The sequence below is a fragment of the Lasioglossum baleicum genome, unplaced genomic scaffold, assembly GCF_051020765.1.
Source record: "Lasioglossum baleicum unplaced genomic scaffold, iyLasBale1 scaffold0021, whole genome shotgun sequence".
Classification (NCBI taxonomy): domain Eukaryota; kingdom Metazoa; phylum Arthropoda; class Insecta; order Hymenoptera; family Halictidae; genus Lasioglossum; species Lasioglossum baleicum.
This window is the reverse complement of record NW_027469081.1, coordinates 1,929,981-1,952,133: the sequence shown is the minus strand read 5'-3', so window position 1 is coordinate 1,952,133 and position 22,153 is coordinate 1,929,981. Positions and strand designations below refer to the sequence as shown.

The 22,153-nt window shown below is 39.2% G+C and overlaps 3 protein-coding genes and 1 long non-coding RNA gene across 5 annotated transcripts; all 4 read left to right on the top strand.

Moving 5' to 3' along the window:
• Window positions 1-126: 126 nt before the first annotated feature.
• On the top strand, window positions 127-1,586 carry LOC143219127 (uncharacterized). Its single transcript, XR_013011244.1, has 2 exons — window positions 127-939; window positions 1,153-1,586. It is a non-coding gene; the product is annotated as an uncharacterized LOC143219127 (long non-coding RNA).
• Window positions 1,587-3,348: 1,762 nt separating this feature from the next.
• Window positions 3,349-5,150, top strand: LOC143219192 (uncharacterized). The gene is made up of 2 exons (XM_076445122.1): window positions 3,349-4,183; window positions 4,947-5,150. The coding sequence occupies exon 1, from the start codon at window positions 3,363-3,365 to the stop codon at window positions 4,161-4,163; it is 801 nt and encodes a 266-aa protein (XP_076301237.1). The 5' UTR covers window positions 3,349-3,362; the 3' UTR covers window positions 4,164-4,183; window positions 4,947-5,150.
• A 4,016-nt stretch (window positions 5,151-9,166) lies between these two features.
• Window positions 9,167-11,340, top strand: LOC143219120 (acetylcholinesterase-like). The gene is made up of 2 exons (XM_076444961.1): window positions 9,167-9,418; window positions 10,591-11,340. The coding sequence occupies exons 1-2, from the start codon at window positions 9,297-9,299 to the stop codon at window positions 10,793-10,795; spliced, it is 327 nt and encodes a 108-aa protein (XP_076301076.1). The 5' UTR covers window positions 9,167-9,296; the 3' UTR covers window positions 10,796-11,340.
• A 1,164-nt stretch (window positions 11,341-12,504) lies between these two features.
• Window positions 12,505-21,570, top strand: LOC143219118 (juvenile hormone esterase-like). 2 transcript variants are annotated; one of them, XM_076444957.1, is made up of 10 exons: window positions 12,505-12,873; window positions 14,965-15,238; window positions 16,597-16,734; window positions 17,313-17,466; window positions 17,625-17,810; window positions 18,003-18,202; window positions 18,882-19,041; window positions 19,305-19,604; window positions 19,919-20,051; window positions 21,224-21,570. In XM_076444957.1, exons 2-10 carry the CDS (start codon window positions 15,020-15,022, stop codon window positions 21,426-21,428), a joined length of 1,695 nt encoding a protein of 564 aa, XP_076301072.1. In that variant the 5' UTR covers window positions 12,505-12,873; window positions 14,965-15,019; the 3' UTR covers window positions 21,429-21,570. The 2 variants fall into 2 exon arrangements, with proteins under 2 accessions (XP_076301072.1, XP_076301071.1); XM_076444956.1 differs by having other exon boundaries at window positions 12,506-13,048.
• The last annotated feature ends 583 nt before the right edge of the window (window positions 21,571-22,153 follow it).

Here is a 22,153-nt window from a genome sequence, read left to right as displayed (position 1 = left end):
AAGACAGTGGATTTTATGCGTTTATGACGAAAATGTGTAAAGCATTATAGAAGAATTTGATAATACTGTTATATTCATTTCAACCTATAAAACAACAACCTCCAAACGTTACACAAGTAAGTAAACGCTAACATCTTACAATTAGTACGACAGCAACGGTATTTTAGAGTTATTTAAATCGAAATATCTCCTGAACTACTAACTTTTTGACGTACATAGGCTAGTACTTTTTGCTAGTACTTGCAATGTTTGTATGAGGAATATTTTGTTCGTGGTCGGATTTACTTCATGCTTGGTCTTTATACTCTTTGATATAATTAATCAAACGCCTGTTTCGGCATTTTTAAAAATTCAACCACTAAGGGGGTGAAAAGGGGTTGCAACGTTCGTACGAGGAATATTTTGTTCGTGGTCGGATTTGCTTGGAACTTGGTCTTTATGCTCTTTGATATAATTAATCAAACACCTATTTCGGCATTTTAAAAAATGCAACCCCTAAGGGGGTGAAAAGGGGTTTTGAAATCTAAGATGGCGACATGAAATTAAATAAATAAAATTAATAAATAATAAAATTAAAACTCTATAGGGGTGAATGGGGGTCAAAAGGTTTTATGGCGAAACAATATCAATTTCCGACGGCATTAAACGGTTTCCTGTGCGAGCGAAGCCGCGGACGAAAGCTAGTTGATATATAAAAAGGTAAAATTGATTTGCACAAGATTGAATTTGACTTGCAAAAGAGTGAATTTGGAGTGGAAAACCTATGAAACAAAATTGAGAATAAGATAAAGCATTATTCAATTCTGTAAAACAGTGTGTACTGTCTATAAACTTTACTAAAATTATGCCACAGAAGAAGCTTCTAGCAACCTTGACGGTAACACACCGTAACCATCATCCTCGTGCCTTCGAACAAGATATATTCCCCCAATGCAAATGGTATACATCGTAATTCACTCGTCGAAGATAAACATCTAATAAGTTGCTGCACTAGCTGACAACTGTGTACCATTAATTCTCATTTTATATAACCTCAGATCAACATTCGCGCGCTATATAAATTGCTGTGCTAGCTGATCCCATTACGTTCAGTTTCACAAACCATACTGAAAATGAAGTTTCTGTTGCTTGTTACGGTTGCTATCTTTCTAGCATCGGTGGATTGCGGCGTGATCTCCGTGCTACCCGAAGGAAATGGAAACATCCTACACGACTGGTCCCGCCTTTTGAGCGATGAAGGCTTCGTAAAAAGCTTAACCAAGCTGGTGGAGAAATATGTGCCTAATCTTGGGAAAAACGAAATCCGGCATCAGCTCCACGAGAGGGATCTTTTAATGGCTCTGCCCAACATGCTCATAGGAAACTTCGAAGGTCTTATGACAGGAATGGATATATGAGATTGACTCTTGCTTTGCGGCCAGCTTTTATACTGATGGCGATGACACGACCCATTCAAAAATTCTACCGCTTAATTTTGCAGAAATACGTTCCTCCAACTGTTCAGTAGAAATATGTATAGCTTGCAACTTGTGTCGCCGTATTGGTGATCATTCTACGGAAAAATAAAACGAATATGTTTATCAGTTGATTTGCGTTTTCATTTCAACCGTTCTATCCTTCTGTCATCAACTACCTGCTTTTGAAATATACAATCTTTACGTTTATAGTGGTACATATTCAAGTTACAAACGCCGACTTTGGTAAAACTTCCAGTTGCGCCTCTTTCGCCACGCCCTCGTTACGGCACAAAGTGGGACCTTTCGTCCAAATCAAAGAACTTTCGATAGAAATGAGGTAGAGCGATGAAATTCTTTTTAAATTAAAGCTGAAACTTTGCAGAATATGGGAAAAATAGGGAGATTATGGTACGAACGTTTTTTCACCTTGAGAAAATTCGTTTTTTAATTTTTTTTATTTAAAAGAAAAATTTTTTTTTTGTACCTTATGCTAATGTTCCCGCTTAGAATAATCGAAAATTATCCCAATGCAAGAGTGAGTTAATCATCTCTACTCCCGAGAATACATTTTCAAAGAATATCGATGAAAGTACAAAAAAAAATTTATATTACAATCATTAAAAAAACAATCAGTTCAAAACGAATTATTAACTGAAATTAAATTGAAAATTAATATAAAATATATGATAATTATTAATAACATTGATGTTGAAGACGGATTGGTTAATGGAGCACACACATGCGGAATATTAAAATTTATTACTTTTCAAGAAAATACTAAAATTCCGTCTATATTGTGGTTAGATTTTCAATTGGCCAGAGTAGGAGTGAAAGTAAGAACTCGTTATCGTGATTATATGAAAAATGCAAATATTCATCATTTAACACCAATAATAAAAATATCGAATCAAGCAAATATAGCAAATATATCCAGTGGTTCCTGCTGAAGCGATTACGATTCATAAAAGTCAGTGACAAACATACTAGAAAGTATGTTTGAATTATAAAACATCAGAAAAACGAACTTTACAAATGTTGTATGTAGCACTGAGCAGAGTTTCAAAATTGAGCAGTTTATACATATATTTTCGGACAATTTAAATTAACAGTATCGAAGAAAACCAAGATCAATACTGCAAACCCGGATAATGAGGAGTTGTATCGTTTGCGAAAAACTAATTAAGACCATTTATTTTGCAACATTGGTATGCTATAACAAGGAACCAAACGAGCAACGAGCCTACGATGTTCGTTTAATGCGACGCCATATAGCAAACATTTTGATAAGTAGAAAACTATTGAATTTCCCTGAAAACGTATAATCGTATTAAAACGTACTAAAAATAGTGATAATAATATACTGCAACTAACGAATCGGGAAGTTCTTTGTGTGGCTCTTGGAGAGTCACACCCCAAATAAATAACATTAATAGCTGCAGGCCCTACTAGCCATGCGTACCACAACAACCCTACTCGCGAGCGAGCAACAATAACCCTCTAGTTTTAAATGGAATGAAGTATTTTTTAATACATCAAACGATGCAACTGGATATTCGCTATAAAAAGGTACTAACCTATGTATGTCGAAAAGTTAGTATATAGTTCAGGAGATATATCAATTTAAATAACTCTAAACCACCATTACTGTCGTACTAAAATGTTACACAAGTAAGTAAACGCTAACGTCTTAGCATGTCTAGCAAACACATGCCTCGGAACACATACCGACAGCACATTCATCGCAAGCGCAATTAATTGCCACCATTTTCCGAAACGCAGTAAATAACGTGTGAAACATTATTCTCACAGCTGGTATAACCATGCAACATTCATTCGCATTGCATTATATAAACTGGCTTGTTAGCAAATTTAACAGTTTTAGTTTCGCACATAATCTAACCGACGATGAAGTATCTGTTGTACGTGACCGTTGCCGTACTGCTATCGTCGGTGGAGTGTAGGGTAATAAGGCAGACTGCAAATAGTATTAATAAGCCTAGCTCAAACCGTGTTGTTCACTGCCCGTCGGGCAGTCACTGTTCGTCGCCTGCTGTGAATTCTGATCCAGTCAATGGGCTCGAAACTTCTATACCACATGTTCCATCATCTTCGTTAGAAAATGAAGTTGTGAGCGAGGATACAGAACAAAATCAACAGGGTGGCCAAGGTGGCCAACAACTCCCAGAAGTCTCCCATCAAGAGCACAAGGGAGACATCGAGTCGCTGTTTCCAATAGGTAGGGAGTTGGTAAACCACGTGATAAACAATGCAAAAGACTTGACAGGAGCCTTTGTACCCAAAGTTAAAAAAAGGGATACCCGCTCTCTATCCCCAACAGGTGGGAAGTTCGTAAGCGACGCGGTAAACAAAGGAGAAGACCTTGTGGGAGCCTTCATACCTAAATTTGGAAAGAGGGATATAGGGTTTCTATTCCCAATAGGTGGGAAGTTCGTAAGCGACGTGGTAAACAAAGGAGAAGACTTTTTGGGAGCTTTTGTACCCAAGCTTGAAAACCAAGATATCGGGTCTCTGTTCCCAGTAGGTGGTCAGTATGTAAGCGACGTGGTGAACAAATGGGAAGACTTTGTGAGAGCCTTAATACCCGAGGTGGGAAAGAGGGATCTGAGGAGTCGGCGGCGCGTTGGATCAAACGGTCACAGAATAGGCGAACGGTTTGGTACAATACTACTCACACCGTTCGTATAGAGTTGCAGAACGAGCTAGGTGTAAGTATGACAAAACTTTGAAAGGATCTTTTAGTATGTACAGGGCTTGTATGCAAAGGACTTGTATTTTTTAAAGATGTTAGACCGACTAGTTCGCTAGAGAATAAGTAAACAAAAATTTATTATGATTGCAATTGGTAGGAATTATACAAAATTTTTAAAAATTATGTTTTATCAACTTTTTTATCTGGGCCTACAATAATAATTTAAAAAATGCGTTTTACAGATTTCGGTCACTTGTATGCATACTGAAAATTTCATCGAAATCGGTCAACATTGCAATGAGCTACATACTAAAGCTACATGCTAATGCTTTTGAAAAGAGTTCTTTGTATGGTTCTGTTAGATGTTCACAACAACAATGGATGTTTATCCAAAATAAAAATGTTTTGCATTCATTGCGGGAAGCAAGAATAACATAAAAATTGGTTTCATTCATTAACGACTTTGTTACATTAAAAGCAACATTACAACATTCTTGAATTCTTTTAATCTCTTACTGTTTTATATTTCACCCTATCAATTTCTTCATACATGCACGAAGATCCGCAATCTAGTCATAACAGTTTGAAACCGGTTACGAGGGTGAATCGACAGCTTTTTTTTTAAATATCTCTGATAGTATACTAGAGCAAAGTAGGCATCGAACTGGTGGATGGTCTTCTGCAATTTTATGAATGGTGGATAAATGGTTTAAAACTTAATTTCGTGATTTAATCATTAAATTAATATGGAGTGTATTGTATATTTTTCTTGTTGACAGGTGCTGCGCGATGTAGACAACGGTCTTAAATAGTTAACAATGGTCAGCTTAATAAAAATAACTCCTAGCCTGAGACTCGTATTTTAATATTATTTATAAGTCGTTGTTTATTAAGTAAAGAAGTCGAATAAATCTCAATATCTTGGAAATGCTTTTCCTTTCATTCTAAGTTAATTTTGTTATTTAATCAATCACGTGGCGAAGCTTTGTTTAATATTGTATAGCATCATTAAGTGAGAATGATAATTCTTGTTTTTTTCCAGAGAATGATTCTAGCTAACCAAGATTATTGAACTGAAAAACACAAGATACTGATAAATTTTAATAGAAAATCTGAAGATCATAATTTATCATAATATTGTATAGCATCATTAAGTGAGAATGATAATTCTTGTTAATTTTCCAGAGAATGATTCTAGCTAACCAAAATTATTGAACTGAAAAACACAAGATACTGATAAATTTTAATAGAAAATCTGAAGATCATAATTAAACTGCTGTTTTTTTAACAGCAGTTTAACAGCAATTAAACATCTTCTGGAACGACAAATATAATTTTACCTAAACATTCCTGTTATAGTCATATTTAGAATGTGTGTGATCAGGAAATTGCTGGACAGACAAGATTTATTCAGGGTTAGGTTTCGGATACAAGAGGTGTGACGGATCAAGGATATAAAGTCGTTTAAACGTTCTAATTACAATGCGCAAGATTACTTCTAGCAAGATTCTAATTGCAATGACGCTAATCAGGCGTCCAGAAGTTATTCTGTACTCTTCCGTTCGGACGGTGCGCGTCGCGGCGCGGCGTCCAGGTATTATCGCAATATAATATAGACCTGCATTATTAGTCATATTTTCTTGTAACATTTGTAACGCGCAGTTTAAGAACGAGACAGTGGTGCTACTAGTGCAAAATTTCGAAACCTCGAGGTGCTGTATTATTATTTATGACAGGCGGTGTCTGCCGAATATTACAAATTATTCCTCTATAACGTAAAAATATGCATTTTGACCACTTCTGAACTCCTCACTGCAATGTTGAAGCGTCATTTCGTAATTTCGTAAACCATGTAATTGCATATACGTATATGCGAATTTAGCGATGTGTGCGAGTGCCCGCACACTCTTGCACGGCCGCGCCGGCCCCCTTAAAGACTGCCAGCCCGTGTGCTATTCAGCGGGACCAGTAAGTGGGCGCGAACGGGCGCGGGGATAACGTGGAACTTACAGTGATCTGAAATACCACATCGCTAAAAGTTCTACCAGCGACGAGATACTCGTCAAGTAGAAGGAGAATGATATAATAGAGAATGCTCACATTACACATTCTGTAATTGCCTTATAATACTATCACTGACGAGATACTATCTCATCTCTTTACCTAAATAGAACCAGACGATATATGACACTGTTCACGCCCGGGGCGAACCAGCTTGAATAATACGTATATTTTGTTCTGAAGGAAGGTGAAATTGCAAAATGTTATGGAAGACACACACACACACAATAGATAGAGGAATAGAATTGATTGAAAATTAACATATTTATTAAATGTGCAGCTATTAGCTCGATATTATCTTTTATTCATAAGACACTAGAAGTTTTTACAAATAGAGGATAATACCGATTGCCCAGGTCTCACCACGAGGAGGTTGCTGCACAAGAGACCCGAAAGGGAGTCAGAACGAATGCAATATTCCTTCTGGCTCCCTTTCTTACAACGATGGACTTATACTAAATTGCGCAAGTATGTCGAGTAATTGTTGCGAGGCAAAAGGTGTGAATCGGAGAGGAAGTCTCCGATCCACGGGGGACCAAAGGCGAATCAGGCAAAAGGCTCTGATTCTTTCAAAGAGACTAAACTAAAGCGAACCAGGGCAGAAGGCCCTGGTGCTAGGGTGACGCGCAAATGGCCAAGAGGAGTTCAAGCTCAATACCCATTTCACCCAACCACCTGCCGCCAGAGACGGACATGGGTGGAATAAATTTACAGTAGAGAGGTTTTACATGAGCAAACCACATCTCTCAAAGCCTCCCTCCATTAATATTATCTACCGCGAACTCCCGTACCAACCGGTCTGGTACAAACTACATACGAGCAAGGCCCGACACAGCATAAGGCTGTGTCGGAGTCAAAAAAATGAGCAAAGTGAAGTTACGGCAATAATTACTCGACATACTTACAACGATGGTATACAATCTTAACATGTACATCAAATATATAACTAACTTAAAAATACACTGTAGTCTTCTTCCTCCTCGCTGGTGTGTCCTCTTCAATCGGTGTGTCGTCTTCGTTAGCAGCCGGCTGTTGTAATCTAGCTGAAACGGACTAATCGTATTTAGAAACAATGTAGTTGAATACGGAATTAAATCACGCACGCGAATGCGAATGTAACCGGCTCACGAGAGCAAATGTAAACCCGCACGTAAGCGCAAACCTAACCATGCACATGAGTGCGAATACAACTTGTCCACAAGAGCAATTATAATTTATCATCCTGTAGAGGACTGCGAACACAACCAGGTCACAAGACCAATTATAATCCTGCATATGAGTGCGAATACAACCAGAGAACCAGCTCCATGAGAGCAATTGCAACCCGGCACAGAAGTGCGAATATAACCAGCGAAGCAACTCACAAGAGCAATTGTAGTCCTGCACATGAGTGCGAATACAACCAGATAACTATATTTAGTCTGTCAAATTCTTATGCGTAATAATCTCTCTTATGCCTATGTATCTATCCGCAACATTATTGAGAAAATTATTTTATAATAGACCAATCCTTTCTGAATTAGAACAAAAAAATATGTAGCTCAATCGGACAAACAGTTTCTGAGATAAAAACTCATACACGAGGCCCGTTATCGCGATAATGGGAAAAAGTTGCAAATTTCGGAAGCCTGTAATTACTATGATTATGTCTACTTGCCTTGTCGTTGTTGTTACGAGCCAGAGCCGCGAGCAGCACGTGCGGTCGGCGAAGGCGAACCCAATTCGAAATTGGGGAGCCGCTAGGATAGTATAGTTTTCTTAGACGAACCCAATGCAAAATTGGGGAGCCACTAGGTTGGATAAATCTCTGTTTGGACAAATGGTATGTCGCGAATGAACATGATGCGAATTCAGGTGTCGCTGGGATTGTTAGTATAGGCACCGTAACTAGTATAATTGAATTGATACTTGCCAAGGCGACCTTGTTGGTTCATCCGCATTTGGGTGCCGAGCTTAAGCCGAACAGCAGGCTCTAGACTTAATCTGGGAGCCCCTTGCATGCTTTTCTCAAAAGTTTCCGGACATTTTGTCGAGAGTCGTGGATTTTCCATTCTGACCGATCAGAAGCCCGTCGGGTACGCGTTTGCTCAACGTCCGGAGAAAGCGTGCTCCCGACAGATTCGACAGCTGTCCTATATCGCTCAGTTCTCGACATCAATTCTGTATATTTCGGGGTCGAACAGTGTTGTGGCTGACACTCTATCTAGAGTTAGTACAGATTTCCTCTTGAGATCAGTCCCGAAGACACTGCAAAGCAGCAGGCTGCTGATGAGCAGTTGAAGCTTATTCGCAGCTGACTTTTCTGACTTTCCGTTAAAATTGAAGAAACTTCTTTGGGGTCCGAAGCACGTCGGAATCCCGTATATCCCCGGTCCTCTTCGTACGACTATCTTTGATATGTTTCATAACCCCGCCAATCCTGGGGCGAGGGTATCTGATCATTTGATTCAAAAATTGCATCAAGTGCCGGCAGTCTAAGGTGTCTCGGCATTCCCGGCACCTCCCTGAACATTTCGTTGCACCGGATGTGCGGTTCGAACATGTCCATTTCGACATTGTCGGTTCCCTGATTACTTCCTTGAACCTGTTGTGAAACTTATGACCAATTTATTATTTGTTGCTCCCATCGATCTAACGCAGACATATTTTTCGGAATGGAATGAAGGAAATCCCATTTATTACTATGAACTTACGTACACCTCAAAATACAGTGTGCACTCGATGGAGGGCGAAACATTAAATGGTAAATCAAAATTTCCTGTTATTTTTATTCATAGAAGTCATTTGAAGCCTGCATTGGTGTATTAATTTTTATTATAAAAAGGGAAAGGCGTCTAGTTTTATTAAAGATGCTTTGACTCATAATTGATGAACACAGAATAAATTATGAATAAAACATGTGGAGTAAGCAAATAACTTGGCGGATCAACTAGAAAATGCTTTTAAAATTTTAAGATGTTCCATTTGTTCCATTTATTATATAGAAATGAACCACACTAACATCAATTAACTTCCTTTGAATTTAGGAAAGCTTTTAAACGACCTGTTTAATTCCAGGAACGGCACATATGGATGATATTGGATACTTATTTAACGTGTTATCGTTAAATGCACCGACAGACCCTAACGATCCATTCAACATCTTCCGGAAGAAGATGGTCACTTTGTGGACGAACTTCGCTAAATATGGGTAAGGCTAAGTAATCAAAATTTACTTAAATTGGTACTGGATGATTAACTAGATCAACAATAAACTATATAGATTCCCAACATGAGTGTTGAGGATATTTTAGGAAATGAGAGAGAGCGTAAAGATTTCAGTGTTCAGTGATTTTGGTTAAACTTCACTTGATGAAACCAGTAGCTTTTAACGAGAAAATTCAAAAGTTATGCATGTTTAAAGTTCGGCAATTTTCACCAGTATATTCTCAGCAAATAGTTTACCATGACAGATCGAGAAATGCCAAATCGCGCTAAGAAGTAACATACCTTTGGTTTAAGGGTAAACATCGAGCAAAATCGTTATTGTGATTATTTTTAAGATTCGTAAATATTTAAATGATTGAAAATGCATGAATCTTAAAATTGTATAATTTAGAAATTCAAATGAAATTTGATTTTCCCTCCTACAGCAACGTTTACTCCGATTTTGCTTGATATATACATATACATATTTAGGTCCGCTCTTAGTGCGACCGACCTGCCCTCTATCATCAGGCCAAGATTTAGTCTCGATTTGCCCTCCATTTGCTCGAAACATTGCAGGCAAATATCGAGTCATTTGTTTCCGCATTAGGCTCGGAATTTGTCGACAGGTTATGGTCGGCAGATTCAGAGCAAATAAGGACCAAATCTTGCTCCAAGTGTGGTATGGCACGAAAACAACTGTCTTTTGCTCGCGATGTACGATTGAAAACATTTGTCGTACTTTTCTCGAGGCAGATTTGGACGATTGGGTTGCAGACGAAACAAGAAACAATGGATTGTGAATTAATATAGGTTTTGTGCTCCAAATTCACCCTTTTGCAAGTCAAACTCAACCACAGTCAACCAAGCCTGTCGAGGCAGAAATCGAGCCCAGCGTGCGAAGGCCACCTAACAGGCATTATACTGGCCGAACATCGCTCGAAGCTGCTTGAAGCACACGATGGCTCGATTCTGGCCATGGCACATAAGCTCTGCGTGGGCTCGTATTCCTGCTTCGGCACCATCCGGGCACAAGCTGCTCTCGGCACAATCCTGGCCGTTCGGTCCATTTTAAGGGTGTGGATCCTTAGTTGACCTTGGTCGAAAAGGGTGAAATTGATGTGCAAAAGGTTGAATTTCGAATGCAGAACCTGTATCTTATTTTCGTTTTTACAGAAACCCAACACCAGAAAACGTTACAAGCGACGGTCCAGAGTTCGGCGTGAATTGGTTAGACAGCACTAAGACAGGTGCGCAATTGGATATTAACGAAGTAGCTACTATGAGAGGTCGTGGAATTGATGGGCCGACTTTCGCTTACAAAGAAGGATACGCCAGTAGGCTTCCTGCGGAAAGTGGCTGCTATACGACACCATTATAAATGATATATAATCGATTATATATAATAAATGAAATATAATGTCATATAATAATTGTGTAAGTAGTGATATGACTGTAATATAAACACATGCAAATATAATATAAATATATACGTATTGTCACGTTAACCTTTTTCGTACTGACTGAATGGCTCGCGGAAGCCGGTCAACTTCGGGCCTTGCAGGCGCTGAAACCAGGCCGCGTGCAGGCCGAGTACGCACGGCCCGCCCCACAGTGGGACCTTTCGACCAAATCGGAGACAAAATCAAAGAACTTTCAATAGAAATGTGGTAGAGCGATGAAATTTTTTAAAAATTAAAGCTGAAACATTACAGAATATGGGAAAAATAGGGAGATTACGGTAAGAACGTTTTTTAACGTTGAGAAAATTTGTTAAACATGTAGAATTTCAAGAAATCGATTTTGCAATATCCTGAGGTCGTAGACAAATTTTGAGACCAGATTTGAAATCAGCGTGACAAAATCTACGGGAAACGAAGTACAGCATGTTCGAAAAAAAATTTTTCCGCGCGTGGTATTGGAAAAACCACAATTTTCTCGAAATTGTGCATGTTTAACGAATTTTCTCAACTGTGCGCCGCACAGTGGGGAAAAGTGACTTACCTCGCTTCAAAAAGGAATAACTTTCGATAGAAATAAGGTAGAGCGATGAATTTTTTTTTAAATTAAAGCTGAAACTTTGCAGAATATGGGAAAAATAGGGAGATTGTGGTAGCTTATTCCTGGCATTTCTCTGATTAATATGACACCAAACACGATATAATTTCAATTGTATTTAGTGGTTTAACGGACGGTGAAAGTTCCGGAGCGAGGAAGGACAGCGACAACGCGGGCCTTTGAACTGTGCCGGCGACGTCGACTGTCCGTGTCTCTTTCTTTCCCATACGCTCTTCTTCGTTGCGTTCGAAACTTCGCGTTCTGATTCGGGAAACAACGTTAACGTAGCAAACTTCAAAGGGTGATTTCTCAAGATAAAAGTCTGCTCTATCGCGTGGTATAGTTCCAATTTCCGCTGAACCTTTATTTTTTGAGATAAATTCAAAAATATCCTGAAAGGATGCTGCAAAAGTGGTGTCTCTCCGTCTTTAATGATTGTTTACACATGTTAAAACATTCATAATGTATTAGTATTAGATATCACTGTATTCGGGAAAGTCTGCCGAATCTTTTGCTGTAAAGAACAATTCAATATCTTTTATAATACCATCACAATATTTGTTTAAAGTTGAAAAATATTTTTTTTTTCGAAGTCTTGTTTCTCAAGAACTGTTCGTCTAGGAGAATAATTAAGGGCAGATTCGGAATCAGCGCATAAAACTCAATACGTACCACCATCACAATGGAATTGTGAAACAAATTTGGTGTTGGACAGTGTTATTAAACGATACTTTAACTTACTTTTGGCACACCAAATTTTATATATTTAGTATAGAAAGATCAATATCTTGATAAATCTTCAGATCACTGTGATTATCGTGATAAATTTTGTTTTCAATATTACCATTAAATATGTAATCAACTTGTTTATTTTTATAAGTGAATAAATATTACTGTCATCGTGATTTCATTATTGAAAGTATGAGTGTTAACTTATTGTTGTTATCCACTGTAACTGAGACGGCGCGAATCTTCGCAGAGAAATGCTTAGCGACTTATCGGACAGTTGAGTATGGCGATCAGTGAATACAGGCAGATTTCCTTTATGCGAACTGCTTTCGTTGCTCGTTGACGGCTACAGTCGAATCAGGCTGGGTCGTCGTAGGGAGAACGATGATCCACGCTCGACCTGGGAAGATCAGTTCGTTGGTGATCCTCGGTTGACGGGGGAATACCCAGTAGCTGTTGTCCTCCGTTTCGCGTTCGTTGACGCGCACGAGCTTCCGTAATTGATAGCGACGACCGGCGCGGCGCGGCACGGCATGTGATACTCGTATTAGAGAATGTATGTATTGAATTAATATATATTGAAGTAAAGAGAAGTGTTTCCCGTTGGAACCAGAGGAATGCACCGAGCAACTGGGTAGGCTCAGACGTGCGAGTTGGAAAATGCAGCAGCAGGTAGAGCGCGAATTGAAAAGGAGAGAGAAGTAGCACGCGTGCTAGGGATTCTCAAGGAATAGCCGTGGAATACCCCCACTTCTCCCAGCCGCGCGTCACAATCCCCTTGGCGGCCGTAATTGCGAGCGGCGAGCGATCAAGGAAATGCGGCATGTTTGAAGTAACAGAATGGATGGTATTTGAGGACAAGAAACGCTAACGTCTTAGTACGACAGCAGTGGCGCACCCAGGATGTAATCTTGGGGGGGGGGGGTGCCGAGTTGAACCCAGCCCTAGGTTTTGCGTGATGACCTTTTTTTTTAACCAAAATATCTATCAACGGTACCCAGGGCTATTCCGCGATTTTAATTTTGGAAGCTGAACATTTTTTTCTTGGTGGGGGACTTGGCCCCCTGGCTCCCCCCTGGGTGCGCCACTGTACGACAGTAAAGGTGAGCGCATACTAGATGGTCGCGGGAAGGCCGCGGGAAGGCCAAAGCCGCCGATGGACGTCCATGCGGCAAGGGAGCAGGGCTACCTGCTGTGCGTGGCAGAAAAAAAGGTCTCCGTGGGCTCCCCACCTCTTTTAGGGAAAGGGACCTTTCTTTCAAGGGAGCCCTGCTCCCTGCTGTGGAGCCGTCGGCCCGCTAGAGATTTCTTCCCGCGTGGACGTCCATCGGCGGCTTTGGCCTTCCCGCGGCCTTCCCGCGACCATCTAGTATGCGCTCACCTTAATGGTGTTTTAGAGTTATTTAAATTGAAATATCTCCTGAACTACTAACTTTTCGCATACATAGGCTAGTACTTTTTTATAACGAATGTCCAGCTGCATCGATTGATGTATTAAAAAATACCTCATTCCATTTTAAAAAATGAAGGTCACCTCTATTTTAAGAAAAATATTATAATACAAATAAAAAAAATGTAGATGCGCTATCATATTGCTAGTAAAATATACTATAACTTCCTTCTTTCCGGTTTTTTCTAATGTTTACCATTTACGAAAAAAACGCTGGTCCACATTATCGCGAACACCCTGTATGTATCTAGTAGCAGTAGTAGTAGTAGTAGTAGTAGTGTATAACTGTATAATATAATACAACTGTATAAACACAATAAGTCATGCTTAAACTTGATGGAAATATATTTGTTCCCTCATATGAGCGAATTTCGAATTTATACGAAAAAAAACAATAGTTATTCCATCAATTCAATATTTTCGAAACGTGCCGACTTTATTCCACTTCATCGTTACCTATTCTATATACTGTGAAGCCTTGATCTAAGAAAGACCCTGTAGGGTCTGTGCTGTTTCTTAGATCGTGTGGTTTTACTATTTCTTTGTGATCTTGCCGACCGCGCCGAATGTAGAAAAGGACAGCGCGTGTAAACAAGGCGCACTACATGTTTAGTGTGATTTTAATTAGAAAAATCCGACGAATAAGTTGGTGAAAGTCCCATAAAAAATCATGAAAAATAAAGAAGTTTTGTAATTGAAATGTGAAATTTTAAAAAATTAAGACGTATATTTAATACTAAGAAATAACGAAAGGGACATGGATGACTACGTATTTTTATACAAAAACATGTGTGAACGTACGATTCATAAATGTTCCAAACAAGAATATAAAAGTTTATAAAAGAAAAGGAAAGAAATTAGATACAGACGCCGACAAAATTGATTAATTATTAAATAAAAATAAAGTTATACAGAACAATAAAACATCTATGTGATATTGTTATTATTACTAAAATATATAATTGATAATGTATCTCTTTTTTCATTTAACCTGCTTACAAGTTAAAGCATTATCACACATTATATGAGAATATCATTAAATTATCCGATTCTGACCAACTGTGTACCGCGCCGTTGCGCAATTTTGTCCATACAATGAATCATAAGTACATACGACATTTTCTGTTTCGTTCTGCAAACGTTATCGATCAAATGAACAGGTTTTACAAAACGTGAGCAGACTATCGACACGTGAATATATATATACAATGATGATCAAACGTTCCGAACTTTGTATTCAGCGTGTTGCATTCGTTTTGTCAATTGCATTGGTGATATCAATCGATTTGCAATTCTGCACTTTTTTTTACCAGGAAGACGCTTGTAGTCTACAAGTTGTAGATTGAAGTCGCCTGTTGGTAAACTACGATGCTGGGTACACTGTTGACTTCTATGGGGCTGCTGCTGGCAACGACGCAGCCTCCAATCCAACGAATCCATCAAGAGCTTATCTTATCCGATGTAGTGAACACCACAACAGGACCCGTACAAGGTGTTCAAAACACAACAGTATGGCACTCGGTACCATTCACGGCCTTCATGGGGATCCCGTTCGCGAAACCACCTATTGGACCACTTCGATTTAAGGTAATGCTGCATTTGCAACAACCTTCTTCGCTTATCTATAGACATCGGATTTTGTGCATTTACAGGGTGACAAGAAATAACGGAGTTAAACGTTTCTATTATATAATTATAATTCTGTCAGATCGACGAACTTTACAAAAACCAAATGATAACAACCATAACATAGACCGTTAGTATTCATATATTTAAGAAGTTTCGAAGTGGCCAGCCTTTGAGCCGATTCAGAGGCTCAAACGTGTTTTCAAATTTTCGGCTATGGGCCGCAGCTCTTCTGGCGTCATTCGGTGCCACACCCGGCGCACAGATTTTTTCAGCGACTCGAAACTTTTATGGGGCTGAGCACAGGCCCTGGCCTCCAAAATCGACCAAACGCTGGAGTTCATAGAGTTGAGATCCGGTGAGTACGGCGGCCATTCCGCAGATGTGATGAAACCTGCAAAATGGGATTTGCTACGGTTTTCGTGGATCAAGGGGTCAAAGTCAACCAAGAAGTGTATCGACGGGACATTCTCGAAGCCGTCGTACTTCTGTGGGCCCAACAGCACCCCGGCGATCCAGAATGGACGTTGCAGCAGGATTCCGCGCCGGTCCACAGAGCGAAAACAACTCAGGAGTGGTGCAAAGCCCATTTTCCCGGTTTCATTACATCTGTGGAATGGCCGCCGTACTCACCGAATCTCAACCCGATGGACTACAGCGTGTGGTCGATTTTGGAGGCCAGGGCCTGTGCTCGGCCCCATAAAAATTTGGAGTCATTGAAAAAATCTCTGTACCAGGAGTGGGACCGAATGACGCCAGAAAAGCTGCGGCCCATTGCCGAAAATTTCAAGACACGTTTGAGCCTCTGTATCGGCGCAAAGGGTGGCCATTTCGAAACTTCTTAAATATATGAATACTAAAGGACCATGTTATGGTTGTTATTATTCGGTTTTTCAAAATTCGTCGATTTGACAGAATTATAATAAGAAATGATTAACTCCGTTATTTCTTATCACACTGTATAACAAAACTATATTAAAAATTTGATTTTTTTTTGCAGTTTCTCGTATTTATTGTTAGTTCATTTTAATGTAAACTTGGGTGTGTGATCTTCGATATTCAGGATTATCTTGTTTTTTTGCCATTTAACAATAATTATGCATAATGGAAGAATTCTGGCTTGTTTTATCGAAATATAAGCATTTAGTATAAACGTATATAGTATTTTAAATAATAGTATTTTAAACAAATTATTGAGACAAATGTTTATTCCCACAGATCCGTATTAAATTTTCAAGAATTCAAGAAAGAATAAAGGAATAAACTATAAAAGACAATTGTATTAAAAATATTTATTATTCCATTTTGTGGATTTTCAGCCTCCAGTTCCAATAAAACCATGGCGAAACGTTCTTAAGGCTGTAAAGGGGGATACTGTGTGCTCACAGATGGACTTCTTCATAAGAGATTACATGGGTGTCGAGGATTGTTTGTATCTGAACGTGTTTACTCGAGAGGTGAGTGTTTTTTTCCCTTTATTCGTAATGCTTTCTTAACCTGGAGCAAGCTGTTATACAGGGTGATTGAGAACTGGCGGTACAACCGAAAAGAGAGTGATTCAACATAAAAAAAAAAATACAGTAATTCCTTGATCTAACAATAAAAGAAACACTCGGATCCGTGCTATTTCTTAGATCCTGTGGTTTTAATATTTCTTTGTGACCCTGCCGACACCGCGCCGAACGTACAAAAGGACAGCGAGTGCAAACACAGACCGCGCGACCGAGGGCGCAACACTTTTAACGGGTTTCTATCAAATCACCGCCAATCATTTCACCGACAATGTTTTAATGAGGGATTCATATCGATATTTTTCGGTTGTACCTTCATAACCTTTATAGACACCGAAATACCGGTATATTTCAAGGACTCATACTTACATTATAGCACAACTGTCGAAATTATTTAATCAACAAGTGGCTAACTTCTAGGAGGCGATATTATCATGGTTTATTGGAACTTTGAATTAATTCCTCATTATCCCATGATTAACTGTTTTAACTTACACCATTTTTGTATTAAATGGCTTGTATAGTTTGGGAATGGAACGCAACTGAAACCAGTCATGGTCTGGATCTATGGTGGAGCATTCTTTAGTGGATACAGCGACCCATCCTTCTACGGGCCCGATTTCTTACTCGAACAGGGCGTTGTCGTTGTCAGCTTCAATTATCGTGTCGGTCCACTCGGTATGTTAACTTATTTTCTGAAATTCGTTGTAAGGCTCGAAGTACCAAACCATCGAACTGTTTACATCAGGGAGTTCTTCTGGCCCCACTAGTAGTTCTAATTATTAGGAATAGCATTGTATGGGAGTGGTATTCTCTTTGATGGAGTGTATTTTCAGGATTTTTATCGTTGGATCATCCCGATGCTGTGGGCAACGCCGGCCTGAAGGATCAGCTCCTGGCTTTACAGTGGGTGCAGGCCAATATCGCTGCGTTTGGCGGTGACCCGAAACAGGTGACCATCTTCGGCGAAAGTGCTGGCTCAGCCTCCGTAGGGTATCATATGATATCGGAAAAATCACAAGGTACATTGTGCAATAATCACTTTCTTTTCACGTTTTACGTTTACGAGGCGTAATTTGCATTATTCGGCAGCATGTAGTTGTCGGAGTTTCACGAATATAGCAGTCATGTAATTGTATAAAATTTTTCGGTTATGAACAAGAGAGTTGATTCTCGACTAAAATGTGCATGGTTATAATTATTTGTTTTACTAGGACTCTTTCAACAAGCAATCATGCAGAGCGGGTCGCCTTTATGTCAGTGGGCATATCACACGCATGCCAAAGCTTACGAAAATGCTCGCAATCTCGGCGGCCGTCTTGGCTACACCGGACTGTCGACAGTCGGACTATTAACAGTCCTTCGTAATACTCCTGCGGAAACTTTAACTCGCAAATCTCTACAAGTAGACTTGGTAATAACACTCAATCGTTTACTTTATATGCAATACTCGAAACGCTTAGATTAGAAATTGTGTTCAAGTGCCCTGCTCTTGTCAATTCAAAGTACGCTATAATTTAACATGTATAATTTAACTTACTTTTGTAACTAACTTTTGTATATACAGGATGTCCCACGCAACTGGAACTGAAAAATTGCATGCTTGATAGATGCATACAGAGTGGGGCATTTAAATGGGAACACCTAAATATCTCGGTTATTATTAGTCGTACAAAAAATCTCCACAGAATAAAGTTGTACTGTTTCAAGGGGCGAATTTGATGATGGTAAAAAATTTTTCTCAAGGTCACTTTTTTTTTTTACAAGATTTCAAGGTCATCGATATTTTTTTTTAATGGAATGAGGTATTTTTCAATACATCAATCGATGCAGCTGGACATTCGTTACAAAAAAGTACTAACCTATGTATGTCGATAAGTTAGTAGTTCACAAGATATTTCGATTTAAATAACTCTAAAAACACCATTGCTGAGAACAAATTTTTACCATCATCAAATTCACTCCTTGAAACAGTACAACTTTGTTCTGTGGAGATTTTTTGTACGACTAATAAGAACCGAGATGTTTAGGTGTTCCCATTTAAATGCCCCACCCTGTATATTGTTATTAACATGTGTGGTGAACCATTACAGGGTATACTGCCATTCCGACCAACGATGGAAAATCCTATATTCGCTAAGGATGACGCATTTTTGACTGAATGTCCCGTATCGAAATACAAATCTGGAAACTTTAGTCGAGTTCCTATCTTAATGGGTTATAATCATGATGAAGCACTATTCTTCTTAAACTGTAAGTACAGGATGCAGTACTTACTCGGCTAACGATCCGGTAAACACACAACTATCACGAGTAAACTGCGGATTTTATGCAATCGTGACAAACATCAGTAGATCGAATATAAACCCAAACCAATAGAAACATTTAAAGAACTTAAAAACACTGTTGTATTGTTGGCCACTCTGCTATAAAGCCGTTGAGGAAGGCAACAAATGTATATCGCAGATAGTGATTGAGATTTAAATCTTTGTTCACGTAATTGTATCGTTTTACAGATTTTGTCGGACCACCGAATCACTCAACAACAATGGCAAAATTCATAAACCAACTAATGGATATTGACGGCATCACCGCCCAGGTACTTGGAACAATGGGAGCGGCGATATTCAACATGATGCCTGATTTCTTCCTTGAAGCTGTTGTGAAACTTATGACCAATTTATTATTTGTTGCTCCCATCGATCTAACCCAGACATATTTTTCGGAATGGAATAAAGGAAATCCTATTTATTATTATGAACTTACGTACACCTCCAAATACAGTGTGCACTCGATGGAGGGCGAAACAATAAATGGTAAATCAAAATTTCCTGTTATTTTTATTCATAGAAGTCATTTGAAGCCTGCATTGGTGTATTAATTTTTATTATAAAAAGGGAAAGGCGTCTAGTTTTATTAAAGATGCTTTGACTCATAATTGATGAACACAGAATAAATTATGAATAAAACATGTGGTGTAAGCAAATAACTTGGCGGATCGACTAGAAAATGCTTTTAAAATTTTAAGATGTTCCATTTGTTCCATTTATTATATAGAAATGAACCACACTAACATCAATTAACTTCCTTTGAATTTAGGAAAGCTTTTAATCGACCTGTTTAATTCCAGGAACGGCCCATATGGATGATATTGGATACTTATTTAACGTGTTATCGTTAAATGCACCGACAGACCCTAACGATCCATTCAACATCTTCCGGAAGAAGATGGTCACTTTGTGGACGAACTTCGCTAAATATGGGTAAGGCTAAGTAATCAAAATTTACTTAAATTGGTACTGGGTGATTAACTAGATCAACAATAAACTATATAGATTCCCAACATGAGTGTTGAGGATATTTTAGGAAATGAGAGAGAGCGTAAAGATTTCAGTGTTCAGTGATTTTGGTTAAACTTAACTTGATGAAACCAGTAGCTTCTAACGAGAAAATTCAAAAGTTATGCATGTTTAAAGTTCAGCAATTTTCACCAGTATATTCTCAGCAAACAGTTTACCATGACAGATCGAGAAATGCCAAATCGCGCTAAGAAGTAACATACCATTGATTTAAGGGTAAACACCGAGCAAAATCGTTATTGTGATTATTTTTAAGATTCGTAAATATTTAAATGATTGAAAATGCACGAATCTTAAAATTGTATAATTTACAAATTCAAATGAAATTTGATTTTCCCTCCTACAGCAACGTTTACTCCGATTTTGCTTGATATATACATATACATATTTAGGTCCGCTCTTAGTGCGACCGACCTGCCCTCTATCATCAGGCCAAGATTTAGTCTCGATTTGCCCTCCATTTGCTCGAAACATTGCAGGCAAATATCGAGTCATTTGTTTCCGCATTAGGCTCGGAATTTGTCGACAGGTTATGGTCGGCAGATTCAGAGCAAATAAGGACCAAATCTTGCTCCAAGTGTGGTATGGCACGAAAACAACTGTCTTTTGCTCGCGATGTACGATTGAAAACATTTGTCGTACTTTTCTCGAGGCAGATTTGGACGATTGGGTTGCAGACGAAACAAGAAACAATGGATTGTGAATTAATATAGGTTTTGTGCTCCAAATTCACCCTTTTGCAAGTCAAACTCAACCACAGTCAACCAAGCCTGTCGAGGCAGAAATCGAGCCCAGCGTTCGAAGGCCACCTAACAGGCATTATACTGGCCGAACGTCGCTCGAAGCTGCTCGAAGCACACGATGGCTCGATTCTGGCCATGGCACATAAGCTCCGCGTGGGCTCGTATTCCTGCTTCGGCACCATCCGGGCACAAGCTGCTCTCGGCACAATCCTGGCCGCTCGGTCCATTTTAAGGGTGTGGATCCTTAGTTGACCTTGGTCGAAAAGGGTGAAATTGATGTGCAAAAGGTTGAATTTCGAATGCAGAACCTGTATCTTATTTTCGTTTTTACAGAAACCCAACACCAGAAAACGTTACAAGCGACGGTCCAGAGTTCGGCGTGAATTGGTTAGACAGCACTAAGACAGGTGCGCAATTGGATATTAACGAAGTAGCTACTATGAGAGGTCGTGGAATTGATGGGCCGACTTTCGCTTACAAAGAAGGATACGCCAGTAGGCTTCCTGCGGAAAGTGGCTGCTATACGACACCATTATAAATGATATATAATCGATTATATATAATAAATGAAATATAATGTCATATAATAATTGTGTAAGTATTGATATGACTGTAATATAAACACATGCAAATATAATATAAATATATACGTATTGTCACGTTAACCTTTTTCGTACTGACTGAATGGCTCGCGGAAGCCGGTCAACTTCGGGCCTTGCAGGCGCTGAAACCAGGCCGTGTGCAGGCCGAGTACGCGCGGTCCTCCAGGGACAAAACGAGACTCGACGATTTTCTAACGAAAAGTCTAACGTTCGGGCGCCAGGCACCTCTAGAATGCCACACGAAACGCGGTACGATTCTTGAGCTCGGAGAAGCCGAGAAGCCGGAGATATTCAAGAAAATCGATTTTTCACCCCAACTTTGAGAGCTATTTTCACCACCGACCGGTGATTATTGCTTAATTTTGAAAAGTCTATAGACTTTTCCATATATGAACCATATATATTATTGCCCGTCAGATGGCGCTGCAGTCACGTCGGCGTACTAGTCTCTCCGACGGGCAACATGTAGCCGAATATTGCAAAACCATTGCTCGGAAACGTAAAAGAAGGTCTTTTGAGGCAAACAGCGCCTTAGATTGATCTTTTATCTAGCGATTTTGACTACTAAAAAACCCCGTCTTTGTATTATCGAGAAATCAGAAGTGGAATCCCGGACCCTTGCAATCCTCGCGTACGTATACGTGGTCTACCGGTGTGTGAG